We start from the raw sequence: 13,635 nt of genomic DNA, 5'->3' as shown, positions 1-13,635 counted from the left end.
CGTTTAGAACCTACGATATCGCAGTCAGACACACAAATATACAGACGGGTTAAACTTATAACAACTTTTTTGAGTAATTTCCGCCTCATCCAACAAATTCCTATTTCGTATTGTGTGACATGTATGTATTTATAATGTGACAGAGTAATCAACACTGTCTCTACATGGTATTTCAACAATTAACGCAGTCAATTGTTTGTTTTCACTTGTTTTGACTTTAGTTTTGATATTTAGTTTACTAGTTAAGTAATCACAGTCGACAAAAACAAAATTTGATGAATATTAGAGACTGTTTACTGTACCTAGTTTAGGAAGAAGGATGACACATATTGTAGAAAATGTGTGTAAAAACCAATCTTAACCACATAAAGGGTTCATATACAAAACTACCACATATCTGGTATATAAGTAGTATTAAATTAAGCATTTATTACATGATATCATACGTTTTTTGTATGGTTAGGGTATGTTTATTATTATAACCAGGATATATTGTAGGTTTCATCGGTCTATGGTACCTACACAAAAAAAAAACCTTTTACGCTTTTTTCAATTATACTATGTAGGTTTTAATTTGCACGTATCGAATAAAATTGATCAGCTTACATTATAATAAAAGTATAAAAATTGGATTTCTTCAATGCGAATTTTTTCTAAAGAAGTCGCAAAATCTCTTTATACATACTATTTAAATTACGAACTGATAACTATCTACAAATCCGTTGAAACTACCTACGTAGTCCTTATTTTGCTTATACGTAAATCCTGTGTTCAATCAAAAAAACCGTAAAAAATCAATTAATTTTTAATGTTTTTATGTAGATTATTCAAAATCTGAATAATCTACATTTAATACAAATACACTGAATCATCAAATTTGAAACTGCCTTAAATGAATTTGGATTTTAAAAATGAGCAAAAACAAAAAAACGAAAAAAATATTATATTTTGAAATAAAAAGGGGTAAGGAACTGGGAAATTGATACCACCAAAAGGAGGGAATTTATTGACACAATTTCAACTTACATACAAACTTTCAACTCACTGCCTTAAATTTACGGGGCTTTAGAGGCGTATAGCGTTAAAAACTACAAAAAAAAAAAAAAAACATTTATCAAATTAAGATGAGCATTTCTTGGGGCTGGATTATGTATTTTCTTAAAATATATCCCCTTCAAGACCCGCAATAAAAAAATTTAGATAGATTTATAAAAATTATTACTAACCAGCTAACCGGTTTCGATTGCTTAGGCAATCCTCTTCAGTAACATTAACGTTTGTTTCAGGTGAAAGCAGTCAATTAATTTGTTACAGGACGCTATTTTTGTTTCTTTAAGAGCGTTGTTGCATATACATATTTTATTTTAATCTTACTTTGGTATTTTGTTTTGATTTTAAATTTAAGGATTTAATGCTACTGAAAAGGATTGCAAAAGCAATCGAAACCGGTCTTGTTAATTATAATTTTTATAAATCTAGCAAAATAATTTTATTGTGGGTCCTCAAGGGGGTAGATACTATGTTTTATAAATACATCGCATTACTTACGAATCATTCTATATAATGCGTTAATATTCGAAGCTTGTTTTCGAATAAGGTAGAGATGAAAGGGTGTGTGTAATATAGCTAATTTTTACTACTATTCTGGTACCTTAACCTATCACTTTCTTTTTATATGTATGTAATAACAGGCATTTACTATACACTTTCATCCCCCAATGACAACAAAATACCTATAAAACAATGAATTTTCTCCTCTATACTGACTTTTATCTTTGATTCATATCATGTATGTGGATATCTACCTTAGTTGATGGTGACTTTCTGACGTAAATATCGTTTGTTCGTGATAGATTACAGAAACAATTGTATTAGCAGAACAATCTACGAATTTTTAGTGAATTACAGTATTAAATTTGTTGATACTGCAAAAGTCGTTCACCCGTTATGCTTACAAAATTTTGAAGAATGGTACAATAAGGTTCAAAAGAAATGCTCAAAGGTTTTATTTTTTCCTCAAATATCCAATTCTTTTATATCATTCAATTTAGATGCAATCAAGTGGAAATTTTTGTAAAGTTATGAAAATTGACGAGCAGAATTTACCCAAAGAAAACCTCTCTTTGTTAATATTTAAAAGTAGACTAAAACACATAATTTAAATGTTAATAAAGTTCTCGGTTAATAATGCTAAATGGAAAAATTTATAATAAGCAAAGTTAAAATAAATTTCACCACACAGAGAAGGCTCCTACGCATTAGATAACATCTCATTTGAGACCGCAGTCTGGGCAGTCGAGAATCCTTGGCTGTCACAGCTATTACCAAACAATTTGACGATAGTCAACACACTACTCACAGCCAAAGCAAAAGAGTTTGGAAGTTTCTCTTTAACCACTTTGCATTTAGTTGTTATGCCAACATTAAAATCCAGCAGATCAAAATTTCGCCACTATTCCCTCTCACTATCTTAAAAACCAAAAAAACTGTTCCAATTAAATTAATAATTAGCCTTCCAAATTGGCATCATAATATTTTTAATAAACTTTAGAGGAAAATTTCGATACCATTATAAAATATATGTTCTTTTTGTTTCAGATGTGGTCAAGAAACTCGTGTAATTCCTCGAGTGTTACAAATGCGTTCCCACTGGATGAAATCGGATAAAGAAAGTTTACGGCTAAAAGAAGCTGGTATATCAAAAGATGTATTAGATTCAGCGATTGCAGCTTTTTGTTTAGAAGTAATAGCAAGGCATGGTGAACCTGCACCTCGTCTATGTAACAAAGATCCATTAACAATCAAAATGGGAACATACGTTATAGATTTATTTCCTAATGCAAAATTTATTTTTATGGTTCGAGATGGTCGAGCCACTGTACATTCGATAATTAGTCGTCAAGTGAGTATTTTCTGAAATCAAATTACTAAAAAAATCTTCGTTCACAATAGGGAATTGGACTTAATTTTTTTTTTATCATTTCATATGAAGGAATTCTCACTTCACGAATAGAAAAGTGAAGCTGGTTTTTAAAAATCTTTACTCGTATGCTAGATGTGAACTTTTAAAATTTCTAATTAAACAAAGCGGAAGATACCCACTAGTGACGTCATACATGGATATCGCCATATACATTACATATAATACTTTGTTTTGCTAAAAAGAGATGGGTAATCTTTGAATGCAATCTTTGATTGCTTATAACTTCTTCGTTTTAATTTTAATTTCACTTTCAAATTTTGTCATGGTATCAAGTATAGTTTTACATTTTTATGGATAAAATAGCAAATTCGTCATCAGGATTATCTCCTATTAGATGTAGTTTTCCCATCGTATGTGTGTTACAATTCGTCTTGTCTTCCTCTTGAAAACGACACACAATTTATTATTTTTAGAATTTATTCAAATTTTAACTTAAATAGGTCTTTTTATAGATCTTTACAAAAAGGCTAAGGATTATTTTAGGCCACTTCTCTTGGAAATTTCACCTTGGTGTAATGTTTATCATATTTTTATCTCTTAGTTTGCTGCCTTAAAAAAGTCACTTAGAAAACTATTTTATTTTAGGATATTTTGTTTTTAAAAGCTCACTCTAAGTGCATAGTTCTGATATATCACCGGCGATTATGCATACAAGATGTATACTGTTTCATCTTTGTTTAACTCAGGCTACATTTTCCGAGCTATGTTCTAAATTTAATCTATAATCTTCCTTACTTGTCGTTAACACTAATAAGTCTTAAATCTAAAACGTCCATACTGCGCTTTTCTGCTCTGAGCTTGGTTAGTTCATCTACTTAATATTTCCTCTATTTAGTGGTTTAGAATCCAGCAAGGGACTAGCTTCAGTTTCAGTCAATCGCTACAATAATCTAGTCGTTTTAATCACTTCTTTCTTCCTGTCAAAGAATACGCTGTCAAATTCTTCTACGCCAATGCTTTTCAATTTTATTTTAAAATAAATTTTTTTTAATATTACATAAAATTATTACCCTCATTTCTCAGTACATTGTGATAAAGGCACTAATTAAATATGTAAATTATAAAGTTTTATCAATAATAATAATATATTTGTGTTGAACAGGTGACAATAACTGGATTTGATTTAACAAGTTATCGACAATGTCTAACAAAATGGAATCAAGCCGTTGAATTAATGAATGCACAATGTAATACATTAGGTGAAGAACGTTGTTTACGTGTACATTATGAAAAATTAGTATTACATCCACGTGAATGGATGACACGTATATTAAAATTCTTAGATATACCATGGAATGAAAGTGTTTTACATCATGAAGAATTTATTAATAAACCAAATGGTATATCACTATCAAAGTAAGTATACTTTTTATGTCATTCTTATTTTTATCTAGGATGACTTGTTTAGTTGTATAATGAAATTATCATAATACTAGAGAGAAGCTGCTGATAAATCAACTCTGCCAGTTATTTATATACCGAGTATTACAAAAACAATTAGTAGACTTATGTAGCCCCATATTATACACATAAAAATAAGTCGAAAACGCTAAGAAACTTTTTTTCGTATTTATAGAAATTGTTTTCACATGATCAGAAAGTTATAACCGCAACAAAACAAACGCATATATTAGAATAGGAAAACAACGGAAGTTTTAAAACGAGCTTCGTGAATTTCTTACGAAAATTAGTATAAGTAGTTTAATATTTTTGTTAAACGAAGTTCGTGAATGTCTTACGAAAATTAGTGTAACTACGCGGATTTTTATGGATTTAAGATACCATACCTAATGGCTGTTAGAAAAAGTATTTAAGAAATTATCACTCTAAAGCGAATCTTTTTGATTGTTTGTTTTATTTTAACTATACATCTACATCGTTTCAATTTTTTCAAATTTCTTTTTAATCATTGCCAGGCCGGGGGGTGGCAGCAAATGAATATGTATAAGTATTACTTTCATTAAAATGTCATATATTAAACATAATTAATCACCCTCTTATCCATAATAATATGACGTAATCTTTAGTTTAAAAATTGTAAGCTTTGAGAAAAATTTCATTTAAATTAATTAATAATCATTTCCTTTTTTAAATAGCGATAAGAACTATTTTAACTGTAAGGTAAATTACACTAGAAATTCAAAGAAAAAAGTGTACATTTTTATTTCTCTATCAATTTATGTAATCTACTCTAAAAATATAAATTAAGAACAATAATAAACACTACCATCGTATATATTCAAACGTTAGCCTAGTGGAAAAGTATCTTTCAAGAGTGAAACACTCGCTTCTTTATTACTAGTTATAACTCTTCATAGTTAGAAAATTTACGAAGTGTAAAATAGCACAAATATAGTTCATATTGTACCTTTAAACTATATTACCTTGTTGACATTATCGAAGAAATTGGTTCAAAGAAATAACCTTCAAGTAATTTGATAGCATCAAATTTTTGTCCAATTTCTTTAATAATGGAAATAAGCTATAAGAGAGATATAAATATACATATTTTCATTCAACTGTGAAGATTGCAAAAATTTTGTTAAAATCTGTCACTGCATACTTTGTGTACTTTATTATTAACCTTCTTAACTTTACCAAATGCGTAAAGCTCAAATTATTATACACGCGTTGAACGCCCTTTACCGTTAATTCATAAGCCGGAACTATAAAAGTAAGTTTTTATGAAATTAGTAACAAACAAGCAGACATATCTGTACTTATAGTTCCATAGTTTTTGTTTAAATATTTATGGTTCAGGTTATGAGGACATTCTACTTGTAGATTGCCATAAAGAAAAGCTTTTACCAACTGGAATTCGTATCGTTAACCAGTCCGCGGTTCGTATCATTAAAATCCAAACAGTAATTCAAACAAACTTATTATATCGCTAGCGTGTGACTAGACACCGACGATATATTAAACGATACTGCCTGGTTTGGGTGCTAGAAATAATGTGTACTGTGTGCTAGTTGGTTTGTTGATATGTAATTTTCGTAATGAATACTTACAGTCTGTCTATCCGTCTGTTTGCTTGCCATATATAAATACATACAGCACAATAGATTTTCTCAAGTATAGAACAAATGCAATTAAAAAAAGTGGTGGTGTTTGAGTTTTTAATTAAAAAATTGTATATGAAATAATTTTATTTACAAGCTGTTTGTAGTTAATTTAAGTAACTTCATTTGATAATTAACACGTAATACTATATTTTATCAATCTAATAAAATTTTATATAACACACTAAAATAATGAAAATGTTCTCGAAATAATGGAATAATTTTGCCCTATAAGATGTTCTATTGCGGAAATCACAAATGACGCCAAACAGTCAATATGGCAGTCATAAACAGGCTTAATAGCACCAGTTTGGAATGACCAGATCATTCCACATCAATGAGTGGCTTCCTATAATTACTTAATATCCATCAATTTATTGAACGCCTGCTGAAATCTATTTTAAGCCTGTTATCGTAGTCCTTTATAAGGGCACCCGTTTTCCCATGTCAAAATGATTTCCCAATACTTTTAGAGATAACTTTGAATAAGTGTAGTCTAATTATATTAAAGATTACAAAAAAAAATTAAGATCGCTTCTGGATCTGGATCTAAAACATATGCATTTGATAATATGATAATCCCAAATTCTTGCTATATTGTTTTTGGGAGTAGTTCATTCTCTTGGATTGATGTTTTCTTGCTCATTTAATCCACAGCTAACGCTGCGATTAATTCATTTGCTCCTCCCACTTACTTATTTCAGGCCGTTTTATAACCTTGTCCGGGGTCTCCAAAATAAATATTGTTGCATTTAAAACTTTCGAATTTTCGGAACATACATTTTTAATTAGAAATATGTAACGAAATTCAGTATTTAACCATTTAAAAATATCAATTTAACGATTTAAAATATGAAATTTTTTTTGAAATTTTTTTCCATTATTTTGTAATTTTTTTAAATTTTATGCTAGAAATAAATGTACCTATCTTCCCCTAATCACTAAAAATAAGAAAAAATAATTGTATACCTTTCCTGGGAAAATTCAATCTCCACTAAAAGGTTGTTTTAAAAAAACACCATTTTTTAATGAGTACAAACATTTTACTAATTACAAGGTACTCATGTACAGTGCACTTGATGAAGAATACTTTTCAAGCTTATAATTTTCCACTCTAAAAATATTTTCCTCATACCTCACTACTTGATCCTTATCATTGATTTTGCTTCTTTTAAAAAAGAAAATATATTTTTATAGCGTGATAATTTTCACAAGTTTCTTATTAAAAGAATTTTTATTATATTTTTAAGGAAAAATAAAAAGTTTAAAAAAAAAAAAAAAAACTATTCGATATAATATATAGTTCTCTATCACGCAATTTTCATGAAATATTAAAAACTTTCATTGCTTTTATTCGTTCTAATTTATAGTAAAATTTAATTGAAAAGTTATATCTCCTCGAAAATTAATGTCGTCTCTAATGCTAAAATCTCATTGTACTATTTAGAAATTTTTCACTCAAATACGCTAGCTACTGGATTGAATAAATATATTAACTAGCCTAGGAGTCTTGGCGAATGAGAGTGAGTGGAAAAATTTCATTCCTCAACTTTATCTACAACAAGAACATCCATAAGTTTGTGGATGAAAATTATTATTAAATAAATCCAACTCACAGATCATAAAATAAATGAGACAGGTTGCCAAGAAATCATACGATAGATAGCAACCACTACTTTTCCCAAACATTTATCCAAATTAAATCCAGAATAGTCCCAGAAAAAAATCGAAATGAATTAAAGAGGTTGATAACCGTGGCTAATAAAAGCTCTAAGACAGAGCTTGAGTTTAAATTTTAGCCAAAGCGGAAAAATTTTCGAGATAAAATAATATAAAGTTTTTATTCCTTTTTGCCCTGGATAAATTTGTATTAATATTTTATTCTTTTTTTACAGAGTTGAAAGATCTTCAGATCAAGTAATAAAACCAGTAAACTTAGAAGCACTATCAAAATGGGTTGGTAAGATACCGACCGATGTAGTAAATCAAATGGCCGACATAGCACCAATGTTATCCGTATTAGGTTACGATCCATATGCAAATCCTCCAAATTATGGTGAACCAGATTCCCAAGTAGCAGATAATACACGACGTGTACAAGATAATGCACATATATGGCAAGAGAAAGCACGTCAATTATTTAAAGCACAAAATGAATTTGAAGAGGACGTTATTGATCAATTAAAGGTCACATCATTGGATCAACGAGCAGATAATTATGATAAGGGTGGATGACACCTAAGTATTTATTAAAACCAAAAACCACAAACTGATAAAAAAATATTTAATTGTTATGAGTGCAGTTTAATTGTTGAGTGTTAAAAAAAACGATTCTGAAAATTTTTACCTATTATGTTGTACGTGACTTAAAGAAATCTTTGAAGACGTTAAAAAAATATTGGCTAGGAAAAAGTGACAGTGAAAATAATTTTTTTACTATTTCGTGTGATTAAATTCTTTCAAGGCATTTCAATCTTCTGTCTTTTTTTGTAATCAATTAAGACAATAAAATTTATTAAAAACGTAATTCATTTAAAAAAATTAGTTAAAATAATAGCAAAAATCCAAATATTTCCTATCTGTGTTTGTTTGGTTTTGAAATCTCGATAAAAAATATGCAAGACGCAAAATTGTTAATAATTGCAAACGATCAAAAAATTAGTTATATATAGTGCTTTCACTCTTTTATAAAACATAAAAGAACGAACGCGCTTTTGTATCTAGCTTTTGTGCTAGGCACAAAAAATTTTTGTGCGACCACATAAAAGCGAAAGCGTATTATGTGCCTATTTCTGCTGAACAAGCACATTTATTTTTCGGCTGCCATACTAATATGGCTTAAATAAAAACGTTAATAGTTCAATTTCATATTATTGGTTATCATCTAATTTATTTTTCACCCAACGCTTCCTCCCTTTTTTATTCATTAAGTAGATTCAACTTCTCTTATCTACGCCATTTGTTGCTAGGACCACAGATTAGTACCACGGACGGAAAATATTAGGTTTAGTTCATAAAATAGCAAAATCAATTTTAAAATTCAATTCAAAATTTTCAGTATTTTTAATAATAAATAGTAGTCGCCATGTTATTACGTCATACGGCTGTGTAAATTAAACGTGTAAACTTTAGTAATGAGCTACACTTAATATGTTTATATGACATAAATTTAAAATTACCTTCAAAGCAGGTAATGATGCCAATCGAATTTGCAGGGTTTGCAATACGGTTTCACTCGAATTCTTTTTAATGAACCCATTATATTATACCAACTAAAACGTAAGGTAAGAATTGGCAACTTATTTTACTAGCTTCTATAAGCTCCAAATATCAACTATATTCCAAAAATATGTACTTGATCATGTAAACTTATTGTGAAAGATATTTTAAATAGATAATGTTTATAGGTACTTACAGCAAAGTGATCTTCACAAAGGACAAACGTATTTTTTGAGATAAAATAGTTCGAGATTCCTTCTCGTAACTTTGAAGTTTTTCTCATATTTATATCAGTTGGCATTTGAATCCACAATTTGTCCGATTATGCTAGTATTATTGCATTCAGGAACAGCACATCAGCGATAAGCAGAATAACAACACATTAAATTATTATCAATTATCATACAAAATATCAGCGCATTTCTTTACACAGCCAACTGACGCCATGGCCACAGAACAATTGATTATCATTATTCGAGCATTTTCGTCAAATGCAAATTTTAAATGCATTTTTATGGCAGTAAACGATTGAATAAAATTTTGTGTTTTTTTTAGTGGTTTATTAGCATTAAAGAATCTAATTGAGACACTTTCTTTTTTAACATAAGAAAATCACACGATTATGTAAAAAAAATGTAATCAAAAGTAATGCTTAATTTCAATTTGTGATAATAAAATGAAAATAAATAAAAAACACATCCTAAGCGTAATATAAAATACATAGTTAATTAATTAAAACTTATTAAATGTTAATTAAAATTTAAAAAAATTAACAATATTAATTATATTGTTTTAAAATCGTGATATTTATTAATAAAAAAGAATAATAAATTTACTTTTAGCGACCAAAAAATATTTACTTTAAAAAAAATGTAAAAAAAATTACAAACTTATGAGCTTCAATTTGAAAAATCAAAAATGAAAAAAAATAAAAAAAACTGTTCATGTAATGGACAATAACTAAAAATTATTATGTAAAAAAATTTTTTTAAGTACTTCTTGTTTCCTGTTTTTATTATATTTGTAATGCCTAAGTGTTGTGTACAGAAAAAAAAATGGAAAGACGAGTGAATGAAGCTGCTAGATGAAAACTGTTATTATTGAATATTAAATAGATAAATTAAAAAAAAAAATGTAAGGCAGCTTATAATAAAATTAGATTTATTATCGGGCATAAGAGATTTTTAATTTTATACCTTTTATATCCACTTTGATTTTACTTATGTTTTGAGTTATTAAACATCAACGCTAAAACTAAAAATTATGCATTTGGCAATTGATAACATGTAGTTGCAACCTCGCCAAGTGACGATAATAATTCCTACTAATTAAAACAGAAAGTGGACCCGATTTCAGTAGTTCTAATTTAGACTGCCAGATGGCAATACTTATACCTACAATTTTTAAAGACCAATAAAAATATTTAAATTCAAATCAGATAAACACCGGTGAACCCGTTTGCAGTAGTTCCACTTTGGACTACCTGGTCAATTACCATTTATCAATAAGTCTACAATTTAAATTGGCTCTACTTCATCAATTGACTACTTGTCACTGATTCAAGTATCATGATGTAATTCGTTAATAACAGGCGTTCAAGTACTAAACAAGCACGCTTCTGATTATTTTATAACTCTCTACACAAGATGAAAAATAGAAAACCATAACTTTTTCCACTTCGACAAATGATAAAATAGAAGAGTTATTTTTAAAACCATCATCAAAATTTGAATTTTTTAAATCGAACGTACACCGTATTTAGAAAATGTACTATGCTTATTAATTTAAGTCAAATTTATGAAAGACTTTCCATTTTTAATGATAATTATAAACAAATTAAATGTATCTATAAAATAAAAAATATTACAAAATGTCTTATGCCCGATGGTATTTCAAAATTTTAATGGCCGTTATTTCTTTTGTTTATAAATTTGGACAATTAGCAAGTTATGAAATAATATTTGTATGAAAATTAGAATTGTTTTTAAACTGTGCCATAAATTCAGAAAGTTTTCATTTACAAGCATTCAACAAAATAAAAAGTTACTCGAATTTCAAAAGTTTACGCAAATAAGTATATGATTGTATTTTTTCTAACAATAGTTTAACTTTGAAGAATTTCAAAATGCAGTTATTGAAGTATCGGTTTTCATAGATACTGAAATTATTTTAAATTTGTCTAAATTTATAAACGATTTTAGGAAAAAAAGAGCGTAATGTACCTACTTATGTGAAATTCTTCTGAAAATTAGTTGTAATATGTAGTAGAATATCACATAATATTTCTTTTCGCATTTACGGAATGGAGAAGGCGTAATATTTATTTTCGAAAATTTCGAAATGAATGTTTTTAAACTTTTCTGAGGTATATTGAATATTAATTCCGAAGAAGGTATAAGCATGAAGTGTCTTCGTCATCTTAATGTTTTTAGATTTAATGTACTTCAGAAACGGAACATTTTCTAACGTTTTTAACTGTTCTGTCAAAAAGTACCGGGAATAAATAAAAACGAAATTTGTGTCCAATCATCAATATTTCACATTAAGAGAGGCGGCACTGTTTGGCGTAATACTCTTACATCAATGTTTTTCTTTAACTTCGAAGTATATGTGTATTTTCCGATATAGCCTATAACCCTTTTTTCAGTCAATATTATTTATGCACTCGATCAACTCTATACAAAAACAATGGTGGACCAATTTTCGTTTCAAGCACAGAAGAAAGAAGCAAAGTACCATTCTAGCTTCATATCGGGCTACAATGCGGATCGGTTTTAAATAGGCAAACGATTCGATGTTGTCAAATAGTATTCTTTATTTTACGCCTCGTTTTCCGGAACTAATAAACTAATTTTGATGGACTATAACAATCGTCAACCTGAGATTTTAATAAAACTAATTCTTCCTAAACCTTATCCAATATTATAAACGATTCGATACATCATTCAAAGCACGAAATTTGAAACAAACTTTGCTTTCAAAATCATTTCAGCCATTATATTAAGACAAGTTATTTTAAATTGCTTCGGAAAATAATATTAGTTGGTAAATTTATGTATTTTAGACAGGGTAAATATTATCGTCTGAAATTGTTATGGTAAGTAAAATCGTTATTACTGTCGGTGGACCTCTTAGATTAAAAAGTATTGCACATAACGGTCCCCCAACTGTAATAACAATTTTGGATAAGAATATTTTCGTGTTATTGATCTTTTTTTGTGTAAGCAAAAATAGATTTTTTGATATACGGGATGCTAGATGTTTAGAAATGGCGGTTTAGGTGTTTATACGCTATTTGTATCTGCTAAACACGACCAATTTTGAAATGAGTAGAAATAAAACAAATACGCTTTCTCCATGTTTTTTAACCAACAAACAAATGTCTGATATCCAGAAATATACATATTTTGAATAATTGTAATTCCTTACAAATCTTATTTATAATCAATCAAAACAAATTACCTAATATAATTGTGTCAAAAAAACTGATCTGTTTAAATTTTTATTTTAGCTTATTTCTTTTTTAAATGGTCTATAGACTTATAGATTGCTAATGTGACAGCATATGATCATTGTAATAGAAATTCGCCATTGAAAAAAAGTTCAAATGCGATAGATACTCTATTAAAAAGAGTTTAAACATGGTGGATATTGAGTTAAATTCGCCTTCTAAAAATGTACTTTGTAAGTCTATGATACTAGTTAAATGCAAAATATCAAAATTATATTTATAAAAAAAAGTAATTGTAGGAGAAAATTGTTATAATTTAAATTTTATTTGAATATTTTGTATTTTTTCCTCAATATTACCTCCTAAAATGGTAAAAGCCAAGAGGAGGATATTGTTTTAAAAATTGGCAGCATTATTAATAAAATGTTTTTAAATAAAAAAGTACACCTATTTTTATACAAAAAATAAATGAAAAAAAAAAAACATCGATTAAAAATTTGTAGCCTAATTTGATTTTATGGTCAGTAAAAAATATTTATAAATAAAAATTAATTTTTAAGTAATTTCTTATGGAAAATGTATGCACGCACCATGAATGTTTGTACCAAATTTAGATAGCTAGTCTGACAAGTTTGAGAAATATTATGTGTCCAACGTAATATGGTTTCAATTGACCTATAAAATATCACGTATTAATATATGACATTATTTGAACTCATACATGTGTAAATTAGGAAATCAAAAAAATCAATATATATAATTTTGAATGCTGAGATTTATCTTCCAACGATCTCTTACTTCCCTTTCAATGCTTTTTACCACCCGTAAGAAGACCGCGTTTTTGATAAAACAGATTTATGATACAGCTTTTTTTCAGTCAGTAAAAATTTACTATCTTTCTCAATCATAGACAAATAATT

The 13,635-nt window shown here is 28.1% G+C and overlaps 1 protein-coding gene across 4 annotated transcripts in view; it reads left to right on the top strand.

The window, feature by feature from the left end:
* LOC123295290 (protein-tyrosine sulfotransferase) overlaps positions 1-9,965 on the top strand; it is a 226,710-nt gene extending 216,745 nt beyond the window's left edge. For all 4 annotated transcript variants that reach the window (XM_044876580.1, XM_044876578.1, XM_044876579.1 and 1 more), the window contains 3 exons: positions 2,599-2,902; positions 4,086-4,339; positions 7,941-9,965. In XM_044876580.1, coding sequence (XP_044732515.1) covers positions 2,599-2,902; positions 4,086-4,339; positions 7,941-8,280 — 898 coding nt within the window. In that variant the 3' untranslated portion in view covers positions 8,281-9,965. The remainder of the gene's footprint in view (positions 1-2,598; positions 2,903-4,085; positions 4,340-7,940) is intronic.
* Positions 9,966-13,635: the final 3,670 nt, after the last annotated feature.

This window comes from Chrysoperla carnea, chromosome 3 (assembly GCF_905475395.1).
Source record: "Chrysoperla carnea chromosome 3, inChrCarn1.1, whole genome shotgun sequence".
Taxonomy (NCBI): Eukaryota; Metazoa; Arthropoda; class Insecta; order Neuroptera; family Chrysopidae; genus Chrysoperla; species Chrysoperla carnea.
The sequence above is the reverse complement of the archived record's forward strand: the minus strand, read 5'-3'. Positions and strand labels throughout refer to the sequence as shown.